Source organism: Papaver somniferum, unplaced genomic scaffold (genome assembly GCF_003573695.1).
Source record: "Papaver somniferum cultivar HN1 unplaced genomic scaffold, ASM357369v1 unplaced-scaffold_15, whole genome shotgun sequence".
NCBI classification, from domain to species: domain Eukaryota; kingdom Viridiplantae; phylum Streptophyta; class Magnoliopsida; order Ranunculales; family Papaveraceae; genus Papaver; species Papaver somniferum.
Genome location: NW_020624376.1, coordinates 5,948,845 through 5,971,858, shown reverse-complemented (window position 1 = coordinate 5,971,858; position 23,014 = coordinate 5,948,845). Strand labels below are relative to the sequence as shown.

Genomic DNA, 23,014 nt, shown 5'->3' with positions numbered 1-23,014 from the left:
TTAGGGTTTCCTTGTAACCCACGAGTGTAATTTATATTTCGCTTGAAATTTAAATAAGTTTAAGTTCTAGTGTTGCTGGATTTCCCTTACATGCAACCTCTATATATATAGTGGAGATATGTAAGAGTGAGACTCATGCACGTATGTCTAAGTGTATGATTTGTTTTTGCCGGTGGTTGGCATCTAAAGCCAGATCGTGCTAGCTAACAAAATGAAGCGTGATGTTTCTACCTCTCTTACTCACCCTGACACAACATATGTCTTACTACCAATCTTTTTCTTTTGATTTTTCCTTGACTTACTTATTTTTACCAGTATCTGTAATACTTCTCCAAATCTTTACTATACCAAGGTTGTACTCATAATAATTAGATAACGACGAGTACATGTAACCCCTCTCCACTCAGAATAATTAAGAGAATCATTATTGTTGTCCGCAAAACTGATTGTTCCTAGTGGATCTTGAGTTATTACATCTTTGAAAGCGAGTAACGTATGCTAGTCTATCAAATGACTTGTTATCTTCAACTACACCAAGGCATATAAGGGATTATACGTTAATCATCATGGTGATTAAAAATCTCAATTTGAGATTATCTAAGGATTTTTCCTGCCTGTCTTTATTTTTGTCTCTATTTGAGATTGATTATCTAGGGTTCAATGATCAAGCAGGCAATCCAACTGACAGAAGGTCTATTAGTGGCTTTGAAGAAACAGTTTACTGTTGACAGATCAAGTACTGAAACTAAACATAGATGTTTGGCACAAACCCCAGCTGAGCTTGTTTGAGTTTGTTAAATGTTAAGGGACCTGCCCATCATTTTGTTGGAAAAAATGAGTCTTGTTAATATGTTTTAATTTTTTGGTTTTGGTTAGAATTGATCTAATGACCTAAAGGTCTAAGGATACTTACTCATTTTCTATGAGTGAATGAAATACAAATGTGAGTGGACATGAAACACCTGTCATGCCTAAATGCATGTATGCACATGTATAAGTGAACCAAGATTAAAATTAAAACAAGTTTTAATTCCAAACGGATTAAAGGCAAAACAAGTTTTAAATTTCTAAAGGGATTATTTAAAGAAGTTTTAATTCCTAAACGGAATAACTAAAACAAGATTTTAAGTCCTACTGTTTTTGTTAAAATTAAAACAAGGTTTTAATTCCTTAAATGTTTTTATATTCAATGGGAGAAGTTACCAAATACGATTTATGTCAAATTCATTTTCACTGCCTATAAAAGAAAAAGAATTTCTTTATTTCAATGTGTACCAAAGTAGGATAATATCCCTAGCTATTTTCACCTCTTGTAGCTTTGTTGTGCGCTTCGGTGTTTATTTCTCCTCCTAATCCTTGTTGTTGGGTCCGTAAGTGAGCAAGTGTTGTAGTGCTTATAGTACTTGCAACATGCAGTTTATCCTGAATACGACTTCACCACAGGGTATAAGCATCACTCATTTTTGAGGCGTACCGGTGAACTATCGTGTTAAGGAAAGCTTGATGATCAAGTGACTCCGTCCTCAGTGTGCGGTTAAATATTTGAGTGTTTTATTTCATTTTCAGAAATTTAATTTTAACATCATTTTTTAGTATTTCATTATTGCAGTTCCAATAATCTTAACACGATATACTTTTCTGTAACAATTGAATATGATGTTGAAAGACCAGAAAAATTTAGAGGGGAAGGACTTTAAGATATGTTTCTGGGTTAACATAATCTAGATGAATTTGTACGGAAACAATTGGATGATTCGGTTAGCCTGAATTATATGGTTATAAATCATATATTGAATTGTTTGGAGGATGCATTGTATGATTACAATGCAATGAAAACTTTACTACTTATTATTTGTGGGTTGCTGGTCAGAGTTTCAAGCGTTTAGGTGATGGATAAATCACCATCTTCCTAGTCAAAGTACAGATGGAGATTGTAACATGAAACTGGCGAGGTCAGTATGGTTGAATCGACTAAGATCTATGATTCAAGTGGAAGAATTTTTTTTTTTTCACCGAGGACAAAGATGTGTTGTCTGCAACTGACATGGCTAATAAGGCGCATGTGGCTGAACAAAATTTTTCGAAAGCTGACAAATGTGAGAATATCAAACTCAACTCTGAGTGAGGTCCTCACAAGAAAGGTATTTTTCTTAAAAATGAATATACCAATACTTTAATTAAGGGTTATTGTTATTAAATTCCAAAGAACATAAAAACCTTAAAGTTGATGCTAATTTAGTTGAAACAAACTAGGACGAGTTTTCTGCAATAGTGTCGGAAGTTATTTTAATACCTAATGTAAGAGACCAGCGGGTGAACTTTGGAGCCACCTAGCATGTATGTAGAAACAGAGACATGTTCACCTCCTATTAGAGGATAGGGGATGTCGACAAACTCTATATGGGTAGCTTATCTGCAATAGAGGTTGCATGTAAGGGAAAGGTCAAGCAGAAGCTCATATCAGTAAAAGACTCTCATGTTGAATGAAGTTCTTCATGTTCCGGACCTATGCAAGAATCTTATATCTTATTCTATTGTAGATGGTAAAAGATTTAATTAAGATAGTAATTAGATCTGGAAAACTTGTTGTAACTAACGGCAATGATTTTTTAGGCAAGGCTTATAAGACTTAGGGTCTGTATGTGAATATGGTTGATTCTTATACTTTCTTTTGTGTGTCATTGAATATTTGGCATGATAAACTTGAACATGTAAGTTATAGGTCAATGCATAAAACTGGCTAGCGTAGGCTACGTACCAAAAATTAATTTGGATAATGAACACAGTTGTGAAATCTGTGTAGAATCAAAATATGCTAGAAAATCTTTTAGCAAAAATGTTTAGAGAAGTTATAAATCCCTTAGAATTAATTTCTTCAGACCAGTTGACATGAAATCAACCCAAACTAAGGTGGTAAAAAGTGGTTCATAAATTTCGTAAATGATTGTACGAGGTACTATCTTGTATACTTGCTTAGGGGTAAGGATGATGCCTTAGAAGCCTTAACACGTTTAAATTTCAAGTTGAAAGCCAATTACATGTTACCATTAAAAAGGGTTAGGTCTGAACGTTGTGGCGAGTATGAAATTCCTATAAGAAAATTTTACCTATTAAATGGATTTTTCATGAGATCGCACCTCCTTATTCACCATACTCTAATGGTATAATTAAATGTCATAATAGAATTATTAAGGAGATGATACATGTCATGTTGATTAGTTCAGGATTAACCGCCAACTTGTGGGGGGAGGCCGTCCTCTATTGTTATATCCTGAATAGAGTACCCTTTAAAGGATCAAAGAAAACTCCATATAAGTTACGGAAAGTTAGACAACCTTCTTATGCATATGTAAAAGTGTGGGGGTGTTTGGATAAGATTTTTATTCCTCCTCCTAAGAGAACTAAAATTTGACCAAAAAATGTTGACTGTGTCTTCATAAGATATCATGGGTATACTACTGCGTACAGATTTTTGATTATGCGTTCTTATTTTTCTGACATTGATGTGAACATTGTTATGGAGTCTAGGGATGTTGAGTTCTTTGAACATGTTTATTTTAAAACCTGTCCCTCATTAGAGATGAGTTGATGATCTCCTAGATGTCTTTTTCACGAGTCAGAATTTAGCTTCAAATGAAGTACAGGTTGAACCTAGGAGAAGTAAAATGATTAGAACCGAGACTTCTTATGGACCTGACTTCATGAAATGCCTAGCTTAGTCTGATCTACCTACTTGTAAAGAATCCATATATAAAATCTAGTGAAACCCCATTCTGGTAAGAAGCTTCATTTAGTGAAATGGACTCAGTCTGTCAGAACCAGACTTGGGAGCTTGCTAGTTTACCTCCAGAGAGTAAGACCATAGATGTAAATGAGTCTTTAAGAAGAAAAATAAGGTATATGGAATTGTAGGAGAATATAAGGCCAGGTCAGTAGATAAAGGCTATAAACTAAAAGAAGCTATAAATTTCCTTAATTCTTATTCACCTTTGACGAGAATTACTTCCGTCAGGATGCTAATTGTTATTGCTGCCATACACAACGTAGAGATACATCATATGGATGTTAAGACAACTTTTCTAAATCGTGAATTAGATAAGGAAATTTACATATACCAATCCGAGGACTTTGTGGTGAAAGGTTGTGAATACAAAGTTTGTAAACTGAACAAATATTTGTATGGTTTGAAATAAGCATCTATATAGCGACATGAAAAATTTGATCATGTGCAAATGAATAGTGGATTTAAGTTGATGGATCCGACAAGTGTGTTTACACTAAATTTGTTAAGGATACCTGTATGGTTGTATGCTTGTATGTTGATGATATGCTTATACTTTATACAAACATAGATGCGGTTAATTCCACTTAAAGCATGTTGAATGATAACTTTGACTTAAAAGACATAGGCCATGTTGACGTGATCTTAGGGATGAGGATTAGAATATTTTCTAATGGTCATAGTCTTAGTCGTTCTCATTATGTTGAATATGTGCTTAAGAGATACAATCAGTTTGATTGCAATCCTGATTTGACTCCATACGATTGTTCTTGTAGACTCAAGAAGAATAAGGGTGGAGTATCACAACTTTACTCAAGAGTTATAGGAAGTCTGATGAATTTAAATGAACTGTAAGAGTCCAGACATTGCCTATAGTGTGAGTAATTTAAGTAGGTATACTTTAAATCCAGGGCAGGAGCATTGGGATGTACCTATTAGAGTATTACGGTACCTAAAAATACTCTACGATCTTTTGTTTGATTTATGAAAGGTATCCTGCTGTCCTTAAGGGATATTGTGAAGCAAACTGGATAATTGACTCAGAGGAGTCTAAGTCTATGAGTTGATATGTTTTGATGGGTTTGTTTTTGGAAGATTTCCAAACAAACATATATTTCTCAATTCATTATGGAATCTGAGAGTATTGCGTTAGATAAAGCACGAGAGGAGGTCGAGTGCATAAGATGCTTTTTAGAAGATATCCCTCTCTGGCATAGGCCTGTGCCATCTATATCTATACAATGTGTTAGCCAAGCTGTAATAGCTAAAGCTAAAAACAACTAATCCCAACAGGCGTTATTTCCATTGATTGGATAAAGTCCAAGGAGAATATCGCGGATCCTTTGACGAAAGGTTTATCCAAAGAGATAGTTAGAAATGCATCGAGGGGGATGGGGCTTAAGCTCATCAATTAAACTTGTCATGAAGGATACTCAACCTTGCTGACTGGAGATCCCAAGATCAAGGTTTTGAATGAGACAACTAATTTGTGGTGGGTAAATGTAAACACTATCAGAGAATTTCATTCTCTGTCCCTTCCCTATGGTGTAGACGTGATAGTGTGATTGCATATGGAGGATGACTTTTTAATAAGTCTTAATGAGTTCTATAGTTTCAATTTCAAATTGAAGTGGGGTGTCACAGTAAACACTCTTAATGAAACTCACCTATCTGAATGAGGAAGTGGGCCGCTTCCAATGAGAATGGAGTTGATTCTCTAGAGCATTCTGTGAAACGGGATATGTCCAGGGCCAAAACGGACATAAAGGCACAAACTTAACAGCACCTAGAGAGATATCATGCGTGGATATTATCGCGAATTACACCAAACGATGGCAGTTCAAGACATCGCGTACACTGTCCATCAAGTAGTTCCGGCAATTTCTCACTAAGCAAAGGTTCAAGACCTCATGGACACCTCTTGCCTAAAGTGGTATTTTTCGCTTTCCGATTTCTGATTTTTTTATCGATATTTCATTCATGTGGGGGATTGTTGGAGAAAATGAGTCTTGTTAATATGTTTTAATTTTTTGGTCTTGGTTAGAATTGATTTAAATGACCCGAAGGTCTAAGGATGCTTACTCATTTTCTATGAGTGAATGAAATACAAATATGGGTGGGCATGAAACACCTATCATGCCTAATGCATGTATGCACATGCATAAGTGAACCAAGATTAAAATTAAAACAAGTTTTAATTCCAAAAGGATTAAAAGCAAAACAAGTTTTAGATTTCTAAAGGGATTATTTAAAGAAGTTTTAATTCCTAAACGGAATAACTAAAACAAGATTTTAAAACCTATTGTTTTTGTTAAAATTAAAACAAGGTTTTAATTCCTTAAATATTTTTATATTCAATGGGGGAAGTTACCAAATACAATTTATGTCAAATTTATTTTCACTGCCTATAAAAGAAAAAGAATTTCTTTATTTCAATGTGTACCAAAGTAGGATAATATCCCTAGCTATTTTCACCTCCTGTAGCTTTGTTGTGCACTTCAGTGTTTATTTCTCCTCCTAATCCTTGTTGTTGGGTTCGTAAGTGGGCAAGTGATGTAATGCTTATAGTACTTGCAACGAGCAGTTTTATCCTGAATACGACTTCACCATAGGGTATAAGCATCACTCATTTTTGAGACGTACCGGTGAACTATCGTGTTAAGGAAAGCTTGATGATCAAGTGACTCTGTCCTCAATGTGCGGTTAAATATTTGAATGTTTTATTTCATTTTCAGAAATTTAATTTTAACATCATTTTTGAGTATTTCATTGTTGCAGTTCCAACACATTTTACCTGTTGTGCCTCAATTAGTTGTCGTAACATTTGACAAGGTGTCAAATTCGCAAAGTGAAAAGAAATACTCGACATAGCCTCGGTAGGATTTAGGCTTGGGCTCTAATTCGTATGGGCTTTGTGGTTACTCGATTCTTGAGAAGCCACATTCCAGTAGCTAGGATGCACACATTCTTGATCCGTTGTAAAGACAACTAGCATTACTTTGATGTTTTTCAGTTAGCATGGTAAAGATATCGGATCGGGGATACTCACGATCCAAAACTGAAACATCAAAATGTGCATGCATCCTAAATTCGATTAATCAAAAGAAATATGTTGAATCAAGCATGGTTTTTGAGTTTATAGAGAGTATCAAGTGTAGAAGGAAGATTTTTACGGGTTTAGGTATGCTATTGTTGGGTGTCCGCGTTAAATGAAGCTTTAATCGGCTCAAATTTCTGGTGGATGCATTTATTGATGAGTCTTCTAGCAAATAGCAATGTTGGTAACTGGGTACAAATATGGGGTAGTCCTAGCTAGTCCTATTCCTACACTTTGTGCAGGCCATTTACTGGCGCCCCTACCCCATCGTGCACGTACGCACTTTCTCGTGTCGCTGTTTCTTGCTCTGTCGAAAATCATAACTTGCTTTGTCGTAAATCATAACTATAATAAAGTAGTACGTACTAGTCTGATTCGTGATAATAATGGTAGTACCATAATACATACATGAATAAGACCAGTCGGGCGTTCAGTGTCGGTGGGAGTCCCCTTCTTCGTCCTCTCATGGCTTAGACGGCGTAATACTTTAGGGTTAGTACATGCTTTTATTATTTTTTCCGAACACACTTTCACTTGATGTATTGCCTTTTCATGTACTCTAAAGTCTAATCTACGAACCGTTGGTTTTGGTCATCTGGTACATTTCTCATTTTTACTTGATTATATATGGCAGTTTCTCTGTACGTGCCAACACATAGTTAGATTATATGAATGTAATCTTGGAAATAGTCTCTCTCAAGGATAAACGAAGAACATGAAACTACTATTCACTTGGTGGCCTGAGTACAACAGATGCCAGAGCCAACGTGAAAGTTTCTCCGAAAACTAATTTCAAACACTATATTTGGGTGGAACAAGATGCATAAGAGATATCTTAGGATATTACATGCCCTTTCACTCTGTGGACTTCATTTCACTTGTAGAGGGGAGACTGTTTTGGCACATTTTCTCTTGCGCTAGAAAAAATGTTTTTTTTTTTTTGATGAACAAAGAGCGATGTTGCTTCACTTCATTGTCGACATTGGCACGCCAGCGATTACGGAGTCATTTCTGGGAGTTGCACGCCGCTTGTCATTTTCTTTTGCTTGTTAATTACTTGTTAGACATGACATAACTAACGTTTAGCAAAAGGTGATTTAACAACAACATCTCTGATGAGTCCAGAGACGACAACCTAAAACACTTGGGTAGGAGCTAAAACCATCAGCACCTTGTTTCTTTTCTTCTTCAGTTACCTGTTCGGCTATATTTGATGCTATGAATTAATTCTGTGAAATCAGGGTCACTAAATTAATTATGTTATAAACTATTTAATAAGACAATAGTTTATAACACAATCTTAATTGATTGCTAGCAAATAACACTTGAAGCAATATCGGCTGTGCCAGCCAGGATATGAAACCATTTGTTTGTGTCTTTTTCAGTCACATACGAGTGGACTTGCATGCAAGAATATCAAGATTGCTGCTGGGGTTACCAAGTTGCGCAGGAGATTACCAATTACATTTTACATTTAGAAATCGTTCACCAGCTAAATAGGTGTTGAATGAGCTACATCCTCTCTCTCTGTGCGAGACAGTGGGTGGTGGTGGCCCAAATGAAAGGCTTTCCATCCCGCCGCCACCAAATTAGTGGGCATGAATGTATGGAGGGAGTCCCTACTCTGATTTTCAGAAAATCCTGCCAATGGCAAACGATAACATTGCGACTGTGGAGTATCTGCATGTAAAAATATCTGAATCGTGATTAAAGCAGTAGTGCTCATAATAATACACAATTGATATGACCATTCAGTGGCATGATTAAAGTAGCAGTGACACCTTTTTGGCTCATTTTCTTTTGCCAACCTCAATCGTAAGGCGCATATATTATTATACACTATACATTAATAGAGAGGATACAATGTGAAAAGACGCCATTAACGTTCAACTATTCCACCATCCACTAAACTAAGAGACAAATATTTTGTCACCATAAGGCGTAAACAAATTTCAAACACTGAACACTGCATATTAATCCATCCACTAAACAAGTTTTTTCCCGTACCACAATATGAGTTGTTATCAATCCATATAAACTAAAACAATCCGAATCACTTGATCTCGTTCCTGTCCCTGCTATAACCAGCACCCCTTCGGCAATCTTTTCGATTTCTAGTTTGTGACGTGAGTGAGTTTAGAAAAGTTCAAGTTTTGTGCTAAACGGAGTAGTAGATTAATACATTGCGTTTGATTGTATGCTATCAAACGGATCGATTTTTCCATGTAAAAAAAAAAGTCATCGCTTTTAATATATTTGCCTCTCCAGGCGCCGTCCTAACGTCCGTTTCCACTTTTCCAGTGGTGTCCACCACGTGTTTTATTTTATTACCTTATTCCTTTTTTTCTGATCAGAATTACCTTATTCCATTCATCGCATTAATTAGTTAACTAAACACGCGTTCAGTTTCCGATGGTTAATAGGAAGTCCGGTTGTCCTTACTGTCTGTCGTTAGGTCTTACCTCTTGTCATGTCTTTCACTACTTTATTATTCAAGTTGTTGTCGTTTGGTTTGGCCTCGCCTCCTTCCATATTCAAGATTGGAATTCTTTTATGTTATTCTTTTTTCAACAGTTTCACCGTCACTTTGAAAGTTCAAGGAGAGATCCCGTGAGGCTAAAATCACAAACAATTTCGCTTCGCTATAGTTTAATTGTAGTAAAATCCATCTATTACGATCTTTCGTTTCGCTTTAGTATGATCCATTTCGTTTTCAACTTTCCGTTACTTAACAAAGATGATTAGATCATATCGTACTTATAGCTAAAAAATATGACTAAAAAACTGAGTTTCCTTATGAAAAGTTACTTTATATAAACTCAATTTCCGTGTCGTTTTAGATGAAAACGCGGTACCTAACTTTCAATTTTTCTCATAATGTTTCACTTTTAACTCTTTCATTTTACTAAAACTTATATTTTTCTGTTATATTTCCATTTTCTCCTTTGAAACCGTAAAGTAAAATTTGGAAAAAAAGAAGAAGAAAAAAAACGAAAACTGATTTTCCGTTTGGTAGTTTCTGTGTGGCTAAACCAAATGATGGCCCTCCCCCATAATATGAGAATTTTTGTGCTCATTTCGCTCAGCTTAAATTAAGCTATAGCGAAGCGAAATGCTTCACCGTTGTGCTTGGCCTAACCAAAAATCCTTAACAGCAAAGGCTACCCGGAGAAGGGCATAACTTCACTTTGCGAGTAATGATTACACTCCCACAATGTTTTTTTTTTCCTGGATCTGATTTTTCTGGATCTAACTGAAATCATCCGGTTTCCCTGCATCTGACTTGATATGTTTTTTTTTTCTTTTAAGTCAGATCTGATACATCCGACTCAATAATATGCGAATCAGGGGCATTTCTTCACTTGACCCAAACGGATCTGAATCAGAGGTTAGGCCTAAATCAAACAACGAGATAAATCTGACTCAAAATAAAAAACAAACGATCTGACATCTAAATCGTGTTGATACAGGAATTGATACATGTGCAAACACCGAGTCAGATTCAAACAATATCATGTTGTCATTCTCCAAAATCTGTTTAGAATCTAGTGAACTAGTGTCTGAAAGTCTTCACTAAGCAGTTAAGGATACATCGTTTGGGCGTGAGCGGTTAAAATATTGCCGCTTAGTTTTTATAAAACCGGCATGGAATTCAGTCCTCCATTTCGGGATTAAAAAAAGTACTTAGTATAGTGGATTTTATCCTACTTTATTTCCTCTATCTCCTCTGCTTTAACAGGATGGTGCATTCAAACTTACTATCCCATAACTCTTACTCTAAAGAGCATCTCCAATGTTAGGGGTGAAGGTCTTAAAAAGACATGACACATAGGATTTAACACTTTGTTAACAAAAAATTAATCTCCAATGCTAAGGTAAAGGTTAATGAAAATCATGACAAGGATGCCATCTCATAAGAAGGGGTAAAGGAGAAAGTCATATCTTCACCTTCTTCATGACCCTGGGTCTATTGACACATCATCAATATTCTATTCCAAAATTAATTTCTTTTAATTAGAACATATTTTTATTGGGTGATAACTTCAAAGATGTTTTCTCCCCATAATTTTAACCATTTTCCAAAATTGATTTTAGTGCAAGAAGACTTTAGCATTGGAGATGAAAGTTGAGGTAAAATGTCAAATTTTCATTTGTTTTAGCCACATAGGAATCACCCCAATAAAAAAATATTAATAAGACCCCCACATAGGATGACTTCCACCCTTAGCATTGGAGATGCTCTAATGAACCGTGAGTTTAGACAACTCTTACTCCAATGTCGATTTTTACGCGACATGCGACATGGCGTGTCCATTGCGTATCGGAAAAGTCGTATGTTTGACACGGCTAAGGCAACATTTTTAAAGTGTCTGTGCAACGTAGAGGTCGGCACATCTAAAGGTATAAAAAGTGTCGGCCCAGGAAAGCTCAGACCATGAAGTCACATGCTTAGAATCCTAAATGTCGTGTTATGTTTTGCCGGAGATTAAGGTGTACTGTGTCGTGATAGATGGTGTGCTTTGTTATGCTATGCCAGAAAAATAAACGAGATGTGCCATGTTATGATGTTCCTGGCACAACACAACCCAACCCATCTCATGAAGTCACCTGCTTAGCATGTTACGTCTCGTGTTGTGCAGGAAATAAAGACATGCAGTGTTGTGTCGTGCTAGACGGTATGCTTTGATGTGCTATGCCAGAAAAATAAATGTGATGTGCCATGTTACGTTGTGCCTAACACATTTATCTTTTCCAAATATTTAGGCATTATATATGTTATAAAAATAAATCAATATAATGCAGATAAAACGTCAGATATTTGCTAGAATAAAGACTCTTTTGTGAAATATACACGAAACGTAATGTATTGAGTCATGTTGTATAGTGTTTTATGGATGTTATGACGTGCTTTCTTAACATGTTGTGTTGTGCTGTGCCACATGTTTATCTATATCGTATGCTATATTGTGCCATTGTGCCGATTATTCTAGCGCAGCACAAGCCACGAATTTGTTGTCATGTCCCGTGCTAGGCTAAGTCGGGCTCAAACTTTAACATATTGTGTTGGACTACGTTCGTGTTGGTGTCGCCCAATTTACACACGTCAATTTCCCTCTCGAAAGTTATGCGTACACCTAAATTGAATTATTATTAAGAACAAGTGCAGTTATTCCATCAAACTCGCAGGTGCCAAGGAGAACTTCCCTGACCCTCTAAGGCATTTACTACGTACAGGTATAGTGTGTCCACTCCATTCAAACGAACTCTATTGATTTGGAGTAACAATGTGCTACAACCGATTTCTGTCGAGTTGTTTTATATGGTCTCCAAAACCTCGGAATTTTACGATCAAAATTCAAAACTCCTCGACATCAAAATATTTATCTACTAATGAAGGAAAGAGTAAAGAAATAACATCACCATGAAAAACCTCAAATTGTAATGAAAAAAAATATATTTACTACAGGTTTTAATTGACATGAGCCATTTGGGCATCACAATTTAGTGGGAGGGAGGGGCCAGCAAAAGACATGGGGAATGTGAAAGGACTAAAGCTTTTAAACGGCAAAGAATCAAATGCATCTTTCTCTTGACTTTCTATTTATTAACTCTCTCTTTTCTCTCTTAAAATACAAAAAAACAATATCCAGAGTCCAGACAAACAATTTTGGAAGTTTTTGTTTGATGCATCAATACTGAACCAAAAACCCCAAATTCATCTCTGAACCATGATTCTTCTTCTTAGCAACACAAATGCAAAAGAAATTTAATTACTCCACAGTTTTCTTTTCTGTTTCCGCTTCTTCTTGATTATTCTTCTTCTTAAACCATAACCAAAACCCTTTGATCACTTCTCCGATCAGAAAACTTGATAATCATGGCAGAAGAAAGGCTAACAAGAGCAATTGAAGAAGGAATGAAACTATCAAAAAGAATTCTATTGTGTAAACAAAACAGTAACAAATATTACTCTGTTTCACCTCCACAACAACCTATAATGGAGAAGATTCTATCCAAGAAATTATCATCTTCATCATCATTTAACCATTCTTCTTATCTATTACCAACATCTCCAATGGTTTATGCAGTGATATCTGATCCAATAATAGTTGATAATCCTGATATACCAAGTTATCAACCACATATACATGGAAAATGTGTTCCGTCAGCTTTGATTCCTCTGCATATGAATGAAATTTCCGTGAAAATTGATTGTTTTCTGGATACTGCTTTTGTTACTGTTATTGGGGTATGGAGAGTTCATTGCGTTAAGCGGAATCGGATTTGTTCTTGTCGATTGATCGTGCCAATGTCAGAACAGGTCAGTTTTTGTGTGTTTGTTAGAAGAATTTTTTTAAGTTTTGTTCTAAGTACCCTGAGATTTCAAATTTGCATGTTGTAATTATGTTTTAGTTCGACTTTGAGCCTTTAGAGATACTACTGCTTTATGTTTGAGTAGAAATGTGCGTTATATGAAAATGAATGCCACTTGTTTGGTTTAAGGATACCTGTGACTGAGTAATTCCTATGACGAAGGAAAAATGTTGGAATGTCATTCTGAGTTGATAGGAAGGATGAGTATCTTAGGTGTATGTACCGGGAGACCGTCTTAACTTCGTCAACCATTGAAGATCAGCGGTTCGGTCGTTCTCACTGTCGAGTGGAAGTAACATCCATGTTTGGAAAAGCTTCTTCCAATTTGAAGCAGTTTTGGGAAGACAATTTTCATTTCATTTTAGTTTTAGTTATATGTGCTAAATGTATTTATTTGGAACATTTTCATTTTAGACAAGGGGTGTTGCTTAAAATATTTCTAGATGATGACATTCTTTTGCCGGAGGTGTTTAGTGTAATACTGTCCATCCCAGTTGAATACATTTTCTAGACACTGGAATTTGCATACTCCTTGTTCTTAAGAGAGACATGATTTGGCTAACAGGGTTCAGTTCTAGGTGTTGAGGTCGATGTTAATGGGAAACAACATAGACTATACACAACTGAGCTAATCCCCTTGGAAGAAAAAATGGATACTGGGAAACTAGGGAAATCCCACCGCGGAGGCTTCTTAACACCTGAAATGTTTGCCCTAACAATACCGCAGGTAGGTCTCAGTGAATCCATTGGCATTATTGTTGTTGTCTAATGTATTAGTGTAAATATTTTCTTGCTAACCGTATCCATTTTTGACCCACATTTTCCTAAGGCTGAAGGAGGTTCAGATATTTCAGTTAAAATCAATTGGTCACAGAAATTGTCATTTAATAGTGGGCAGTTCTCACTCAGTATACCTTTCAAATTTCCCGAATTCGTCAGTCCTCCTGGAAAGGGAAATCCCAAAATCGAAAAAATAACTTTGAATGTAGAATCTGGTGCTGGAACTGAAGTTCTAGGCCTGCAAGCTAGCCATCCTTTGAAGGTCAGTGTCCATCAAAGTTCAAACTTGTATTATCTGACATTTGCATTTGTATTGCTTCAAATTAACAAAGTGAACGAATCAATGATTTTCAGGTTGTAACAAAGCAAGCGGGGAGGTTAGAGTGTTCATATGAAGCAGATGTGTCGACATGGTCAGGAATTGAATTCAGGTTTTCATACACGATAAGTTGCACAACGGTTAGTTGCTATACAAGATTCCTATCTTTGCCCTACACTTTACATGAATTAAAGAGCAGAAATAGATTTAATTGCGTGGTTTATCGTGATTGTCTCAGGTTTCTTCTAGTAACATAATGGGGGGGTTGCTGTTACATTCTCCTTCGAACCAAGACTTTGATCAAAGGGAGATGTTCTGCTTTTACCTTTTTCCCAGCAATAACCAGAGCAAAAAGGTGTGAGATATTATTGATTGCGAATATATATCTTTCGAACATGGTAAATCCGATATGTGCACTCTTACACCATTTACAAATTTTTGTTAGGTGTTTAGAAAGGAAGTTGTATTTCTCATTGACATTAGTGGAAGCATGCAAGGAAGGCCCCTCGAGACCGTCAAGGAAGCTCTCTATGCATCCCTAATGAATCTCAATCAAGAGGACTCATTTAGTCTTATAGCTTTCAGTGGAGAAACTTTCTTATTCTCATCATCACTTCAATTGGCAACCACAGAAGCAATTGAACAAGCTACTGAATGGATGCAGACACATTTTGTTGCAGCGGGTGGAACTAACATTCTTCTACCCCTGAGTCAAGTGAGTTTTCTTTGGAGTAATTTTCAATTGGTTTCCTTATCAAGTTGGTTTGTTTATCCATAGTTGGTAATATCAATCCCGTTTTCTTTTAGGCAATGGACATGTTCTCTAATACCTTTGATTCCAAAACAGTACCTCTCATATTTCTCATTACTGATGGAAGTGTTGAAAATGAAAAACACATCTGTGAACTTGTACGAAATCAAGTGACAACTAGAGGGTCGAGATTTCCTCGTATTTCCACATTTGGTATAGGTAAGTAATTCTTCATTTTAATTCAAACAATGTTAGTTTTTCGTTGCATATTCTTCGAAATGTTATTTCAGTATAGACAAAATAAAACATTATGCAGAAGTCATGCTGGCAACTAAGACTTAATTTGTATGTCAGTTGTGTAATCTAACTGACTGTTGTGAAGTATAATTCATAGGTTCGCACTGCAACCATTACTTCTTGCGAATGCTTGCACTGATCGGCAAAGGCCATTATGGTGCTGCAGTGCATCCAGGTTAATCCTATACTTTGACATTCAAACTTTTTTGTTGACTATAAGATCTTCATTTGAAACAAATTTTTTTGTCATGCCTTTCTCATTTTATCCAGATCTTATTGATATCCAATTCCAAAGGCTATATACTTCAGCCTCATCCACAGTTGTTGCGAATGTAACTGTCGATAAATTAAATTATTTAGATGCAATTGAGGTTTGCTTACTCTGACTATCTTTATATAAGTTTCCGCTAAGTTGTAAAAATATGCACTTGGTGAACTTTTTCTACTTCGACTGGTTTTGTTTCTTCCGTGTCTTAATAATAGTTGTTTTCTGTTTTCATTTCTGTAGGTTTATCCTCAATATATTCCAGATCTTTCCTCTGGAAACCCATTGATAGTTTCCGGAAGATATAAAGGGGAATTCCCTGATTCTCTTAAAGTTAGTGGTTTCTTCTCAGATATGAGTAACTTCACATTAAACTTGAAAGCACAAAGGGAAAAGGGAGTCTCTCTTGACAGGGTAAGTTGCTAACTTCTAGTTATGATGGTGTTTTCGAGAATCGAGATAATTCTCGGAATCTTTTCTTCTTTGGTAGAAGAAGTAAACACCTTGGTGATTATGTTCTTAGTTTTCCTTACTTTGTAACAGGTAGTTGCAAAGCAACAGATCGACTTACTCACAGCTCAAGCGTGGCTTTCACAAAGTATTGAACTCGGGGAGAAGGTTGATTGTTTATGAGCAATAGTTTGAATTTAGGAAGTTCTTGAGATGCTTTGTATACATAAGATTCCAGGGGCTGTCAGAGTGCACTTTCTAGGACTTTTCGTATTGATTCCATTCATCTGTTATTTGGACTTCAAAATCGATATGTTCTATCAATGTTCTTATGGCTTTGAATAGTACAAAGTTAGATGGACTGACTCAAGTTATGTTTATGTTGAAGGTTGCAAGAATAAGCACACAAAGTAGTGTTCCATCTGAATACACTCGAATGATCTTATGTCAGACCGAAAGAGAGACACAAGCATTCCAATCAGTTGGATTACAAGAGGTATGGATTTGTCTTATGGCATTATAGTGCACAGTGCTCATGCATAAATAAAAGGACCTTCGTTCGTTTATTTTTGTGTATATGCATCTAATTACGCTTTGATATTTCTTTATGTCGAATTAGGTTCACAAGGTTAACCTGAAAAAGCTTGTAGATTCCGAAGGACACAAGATAATATTGCTGAGAAGCTTGGGTGTTGGATTTGGTAACATAAAAGCCACAGCAGAAAATGTTTTCCCAGGATTTGGAGATCCATTATTCCCTGAGTCTGCATCAGACCCTATCACCAAGGCTGCTTCAACCTTTTGCGCGGAGTACTGTGATTGTTGTTGTTGTATGTGCTTTATCCGGGCTTGTTCTCGAATAAATGATCAAGGTGCTATTGTTATTACGCAGCTTTGCACCGCATTGTCATGTTTTGGATTACTCAATTGTTGCGTGGATTTGTGCTGTGACTTCTAATGGTAACAGAAAATTTATAATTCCGTTTGTTCCTGCAAGCGGCAATATGAGAAAAAATCCACAAAAGCAATAAGAAGTTTGTAAATTAGGAAGCAATAAAAAATCACTTTTTACTATTATTTTCATATTTACAAAGATGATAAACCTCTTTCTCGATCTCTATTACACCAACCCCCATTGAATGTACGACTCTACTAGAGACACATCTGCAGTTCTAAATAGTAATTATATGTTCAATAATCTCCATATGTGCCGGTGTAAAATACAAATCTTATGCTAGGAACACAAATTGTGTCTTTAAAGTTCATTTGCATCATTGCCATTATGGTTCATCATTCCGGATTTGTTGTGTTTGCTACCCATGAACAATGGCCTTGGTTCAATTCATTTACTAAACAAACGGATTTCTAATCAAAATCTACAAGATTGAGTTGGAAATTAAAATCTTTCTTTGAACATATTGTTGTCGAGAACAGTCGCATGAGATTGTTGTTCACCAACTAGGCCACTGCACATCTAGTTATCTCAATGAGGAATATGGGCATATGGAAAACAAGATAAGATAATTTCATTTCTCAAGGAAGAAACATTTGTTCTTAGAATCTAAAGGGATTTCATTGCAAACCTTGTAGTATGATTGCAAACCGGATGGCCAGCACATGTCCACGAAATCTAAAGGAATACGATATTGAACTAATAGAATGATTTTAGAGCAGGAGGTCATGACCCGACTTGGCGACTGACTCTCGAAACCTATTATGAACCATTTCACGTAACCTTTTAAAAAATGATTTTTTTCAAGATTCTTTTTTTATTGTTCTTTCCTAGCTAGTTTTAGTTCTCGCTCTGCATAGATTATATTATTTCGTATGTTATGGAGTTGAGTTCAAAATATAGGTGAGCTCATAGATGCTCAATGTAAGTCAACTTTTGATATGCCAAGTGACTACCATATATTGTCAATTGGCACCCAAAATACATTTTGCATTTACATTTTAATTTGTCATATGACTTTCCTTAAATGTATGCTCCTTTTTTTCCCCACTAATCTTACCTTCAATTCTACCTCTGTATTAATTTTAGGTCACATTTCTCAATCTCAATTTAGTCAGAAATATTGGGAGAGGTCAAGGAAAGTCTATGAAAGTCAACTATTGGTGAGGACGTCAATGGAAGTCAATCGAAGTCAAGGACATCTTTGATATATTATGGAGTTGAGTTCAAAATATTGGTGAGGTCATCGATGCTCAATAAATCAACTTTCGATATGTCAAGCAATTGGCAACACTTGTCGGTTGTCATCTGGCTCCCAAAATATATTTGGCATTTATAACTTCCCATAAATGTGTCATTTCTCTTCATTATTTATCTTCGTTTTTTTTTTCCCACTAATCTTAGCCTCAATTCTAGCTATGTATTGATTTTAGGTCAAATTCCTGTATCTCATTGAGTCAGAAATGTTGGGGAGGTCAATGCAAGTCAACTATTGGTCAAGAAAGTCAACGAAATTCAAGTATTGGTCAAATACCCAACATCTTGTTGAAAGCCTTGGAACTCAAAACACATGTTTCTCAACTTTACTTTAGGAGCCAATGAAATGCAATCTTAATTAGTCAAACTATAAAAGATAGTGTTAATCGTGGAACATTAAGGATCACTTGGTTAAAGGTCTTGCAATGATTTTACTTTTAGAAATCCAAATTTGTAAAAGTTACCTTTTAAAGAAAAATCCAGAAACAAAATAATTTTAATTTTTTTGTTTGTTTCTAATAATGATAATAAGATAAGATTAGTTGTAATTGTTGAGGAGATTAGGTTTGATCACATGGTAGTTTTGGTTTTGATAAAAATAGGTCTTCGGTTTAAGTGCTCCACCCCTTTACACCTGTTTTTTCCTTCTTATATGCTTGATATGCATGAATCTCAAGATGTGATTGGAGTGAAATTCTAGGTATATGAAATGTGATGGAAGGTGTGCACTAGTTTGAATACGAAAGATTTTTGCAAATAGGAATTGAGATGATTGCGAGTTTGTTTGAGATTCATCTTTGAAGTTTCTTAGTAGTGGTGCTGTGATTTTTGAAACTATCAGATTTGACTTAAGATTGATTTGAGGCTCTCTAGTACAATGTCAAAGTCATATGCTAGCATTCTAATTACTACTAATACGTTCATCTCACGTCATTTTTTGATCTTTCGATGTGCCTTTTTTGGATGCATGTCACCTGTATAGTGTGTTTATATTTAGGTGAATGACATGATCCGAAAGATCGTATAAAATTATTTCCATAATGAGCTAATGGTGTAGACGTAAATAATTTACCTCACTTATTTTTCTGAACACTGATCATGAATTACGTAGTTATACCTTATAGAAACTTCCATGAGGTGAAAGTACTTTTGTTTCTGGTATCTAAATTTGCTATTAAGTTTTAACTCACCTCTACCCATGCGAGCGCTCATGCACGAATCCAATCGAGAATTATTGAATGAAGAAAGAAAGAGAGTTCAATGCAACAACAGCTCTGGAATGCCCATAACCACAACTCTACCAAAGTCCAAATTAAGTCAACCCGACCTCTTCGACACACGTGTTGACGAGTTATTCCGACAGCCAATCCGCCAACCCCATCATAACATCATTGTCGTGACACTTGACATTCTATTATTCCCACTTGCTTATACAACTTGTCTGCTGATGTGGCTAGCACATGCTCGCAATGGACAACTACACGTGCAGTTTTGATGGCTTCCAAATGCTGTATTTGGAGATAGCTTTGAAGAGTTAAATTACAGCGGTAAATCTTCCTTCAAAAAAAAAAAAAATTAAAGAATTACAGCAGTAAATCACGTATGTAAAAATAGGCTTGACTTGCTGAAACACGGATTATTATGATCACGTTATAATAAAATGGTAAAATTATTAGATGATAATGGTTGAAAATTCATCGCACCAAATTTTCTTTCAATAACAAATAAAAAAATAAACACAAAATTGGTCAAAAAGACCAAAACAGAAAATTCATGGGTGAAATAAATTCTTAGCTTTAAATACTATTTATATAACCAAAAATTAGAAAAATACTGTTCATTTAGCCAAAATGGATATTTGACCCAAAAAAATAAAAACAAAAAGATATCAATCACCTAAAATACCCCTTTGACCCTTTAAAATAAGTTTTTTATAGCAAACAAATTTGTCCCACGTACAAATTTAATCTAACATCAATATCCCAAAATTTTTGAGTATTTGAACGGCACCAGCAATACCAAATCTGAAAGAAAAAAAAAATGTCGAGGCTGAGTCACTACATCCATCCATGATTGTTGTTCCATCATTCCACATTCCACAGCTGCAACTTCAACTTTCACTGCATCCAACTGCTCCACCATGAACACACATGACTTATTTACTCATAATTTCAGATGCACTCGGACTCATAACAGCTGCACCTTCCCCAGCACCTCAAACACATTTCATTTCCTCCATTCCTTGTTTACTCAGCATCCATCACCCACAGTACATAGAACCAGCTGCGTATTCATATCTGTCACCACTGCAATTTCTGCACCAACCAGTTTATTTCAGTTTATAGTTACACCATCATAGCAGACCACCAACATTGCAGCCATTGCGAGTACCATCTAACCTCATTTCGAGCACATCCACCGGTACTACTACCATCTGCATGTTATATGAATGAGTAAACTATATGAAACTGGTTTCATCTTGAGTATTTTGACGAAAATACAATTATATATCAGTCTATAACTAGATGAAACCAGTTTCATCCTAGTATAACATGGATGAAAATAATTTCAGGTCAATCCAAAACAGGATTATATTGGTTTCATCCTAGTATAACATGGATAAAAACAATTTCAGGTCAATCTAGAACTACAACTAGATGAAATTGGTTTCATCTTGAGTATTTTCACGAAATAAAGTTATACCAATGAGTGATCTATATGAAACTGATTTGATCCTGAGTATTTTGACGAAAACGTAATTATATCACAGACTATAACTAGATGAAACCAGTTTCATCCTAGTATAACATGGATGAAAATAATTTTAGGTCAATCCAAAACATGATGATACTGGTTTCATCCTAGTATAACATGGATGAAAATAATTTCAGGTCAATCCAAAACAGGATGATACTGGTTTCATCCTAGTATAACATGGATGAAAATAATTTCAGGTCAATCCAAAACAGGATGATACTGGTTTCATCCTAGTATAAAATGGATAAAAGCAATTTCAGGTCAATCCAGATTTTACACAAGCTTAACCCTGATGAAACTAATTACATACAAACAAAATTCAATGAATTTTAAAATGGATTTTACAAAAGTTAAACCAATAGGATCAAGAAACTTACCAGTGAAATTGATGGAAGAAAATTTTTAATGCTCAGCACCACCATTGCATTCAATCGGAAGCAGCTTCAAACCCCCGTTTCCTCTGTTGAGTCAAACCCTGAATTTCAAGTTCATAACCTCACTGCAAGCCATCACAGATCCAACCTCAAAACCATTACAATTTCGTTTCAGATTCAACAGCAGCATCTGCTGCTCCTCCTTCTATCCCATCTGCTTCTCAATCTTCCATTGCTGTAACTAAGTTCAGTCCCATATCAATTTCTGCAACTTCATCTTCTTGAACTCAATCGGTCATTAAACCCATCAATTACACATTCCCGAATCAATTTAATTGTGGAAGCTCTCATATCATGGATTCACAGATCGAACCCATCTTAATTTCATCCTCTCTATCTTCGGAAACCCTTATCAATTCACAATTTCTTCATCTGATTTACCCGAAGAAGAAAACCCTAACTTCATTCATTCACTGCAACTCTCAATTTCATAATCCAAATTCGAGTCAACCCATTATGATTCTCGATCTTAGGAATCATACCCATCACGCCGACCACCATCTTCTCTTCCCATCAAATCTCTCAATTCTCGATCTCATAGAAGTAACAAAAACCATGACTGAAACGGTGGTGGTGGAGAAACAGAAGATCGAGAGCATAAGAAGAAAGAATGGAAATGGTGGAGATCTGGAGAGGGGTAATTGGGTCGGTTTCAATTAAAAAGATTTCTCTGTCCATTTGACCCAGGCTGAATCCTAACTGTCCGTTTAGCCTAGGAAACACACAATTTTGGCTATATAGCCCATTTTCTAAAAAATAAACCAGGGACTGGCCGGAAATGCTAGATTCAGTGAGCCCACTTCGGACCGTCTCAAACATCTATCCATTGATAATCCCACTTTTCATTGGCGTTGGATTGTCGATCGTGGGATTCATGATGACAGTGAGGGTATCATTTCCCCCACGAATTATCGACATCATCGATTTTACGGTCATGACAATAAAATGAGAATTGTCAATCGGGGGATTCATGATGTCCATTATCAAAATAAATGAGAAAATTATTCGATAAACGAAACACAATTACTAGTGTGATTTCTTGAGAGTGGCAAGTATAAATCAGATCAAAATCAACAAGAGAACAAGAAGAAGTTAAAAACACAAATAAGATTCTAAGTCGACAAGATTATTTATTGACCTTTACCAATGTGTTCCCCCTATAGAGAATTATGATCTTCAATAATAGACACAATCTGCAAATCCCACTGATTGGTTACCTTACCCCAAATATTTTTTGGATGTCGTGGGTGTTTTTTCTTCTTCTTAACGACTTCGCTATGGATGATGGTGATGATTATCTTGATCGAAATTTATCTGATGGATTTGTCACATAACCATGAAAACGAGATATCCACCAGCATATACTTAGAGGAGTCTAAGACCATATATCTCCAACCGGGTCTCAAAAGTCATATGCCGAGACCGTTATTGAACCTTCACTCATGAAGGTGTTGTAATGTGTCTAAAATAAGATTCTTTTGGCTTAAAAGTCATTTCTA

At 35.8% G+C, this 23,014-nt stretch overlaps 1 protein-coding gene across 2 annotated transcripts; it reads left to right on the top strand.

Annotated features, from left to right (window-relative positions):
* Positions 1 to 12,518: 12,518 nt before the first annotated feature.
* On the top strand, positions 12,519 to 17,189 carry LOC113335540 (inter-alpha-trypsin inhibitor heavy chain H3-like). Of its 2 annotated transcripts, XM_026581578.1 has the most exons (14): positions 12,519 to 12,587; positions 12,708 to 13,200; positions 13,819 to 13,980; positions 14,083 to 14,295; positions 14,388 to 14,492; positions 14,591 to 14,707; positions 14,798 to 15,067; positions 15,160 to 15,322; positions 15,498 to 15,575; positions 15,671 to 15,771; positions 15,909 to 16,079; positions 16,209 to 16,283; positions 16,504 to 16,611; positions 16,735 to 17,189. In XM_026581578.1, exons 2-14 carry the CDS (start codon positions 12,757 to 12,759, stop codon positions 17,071 to 17,073), a joined length of 2,346 nt encoding a protein of 781 aa, XP_026437363.1. In that variant the 5' UTR covers positions 12,519 to 12,587; positions 12,708 to 12,756; the 3' UTR covers positions 17,074 to 17,189. The 2 variants fall into 2 exon arrangements, with proteins under 2 accessions (XP_026437363.1, XP_026437364.1); XM_026581579.1 differs by lacking the exon at positions 12,519 to 12,587 and having other exon boundaries at positions 13,071 to 13,200; positions 13,832 to 13,980.
* The last annotated feature ends 5,825 nt before the right edge of the window (positions 17,190 to 23,014 follow it).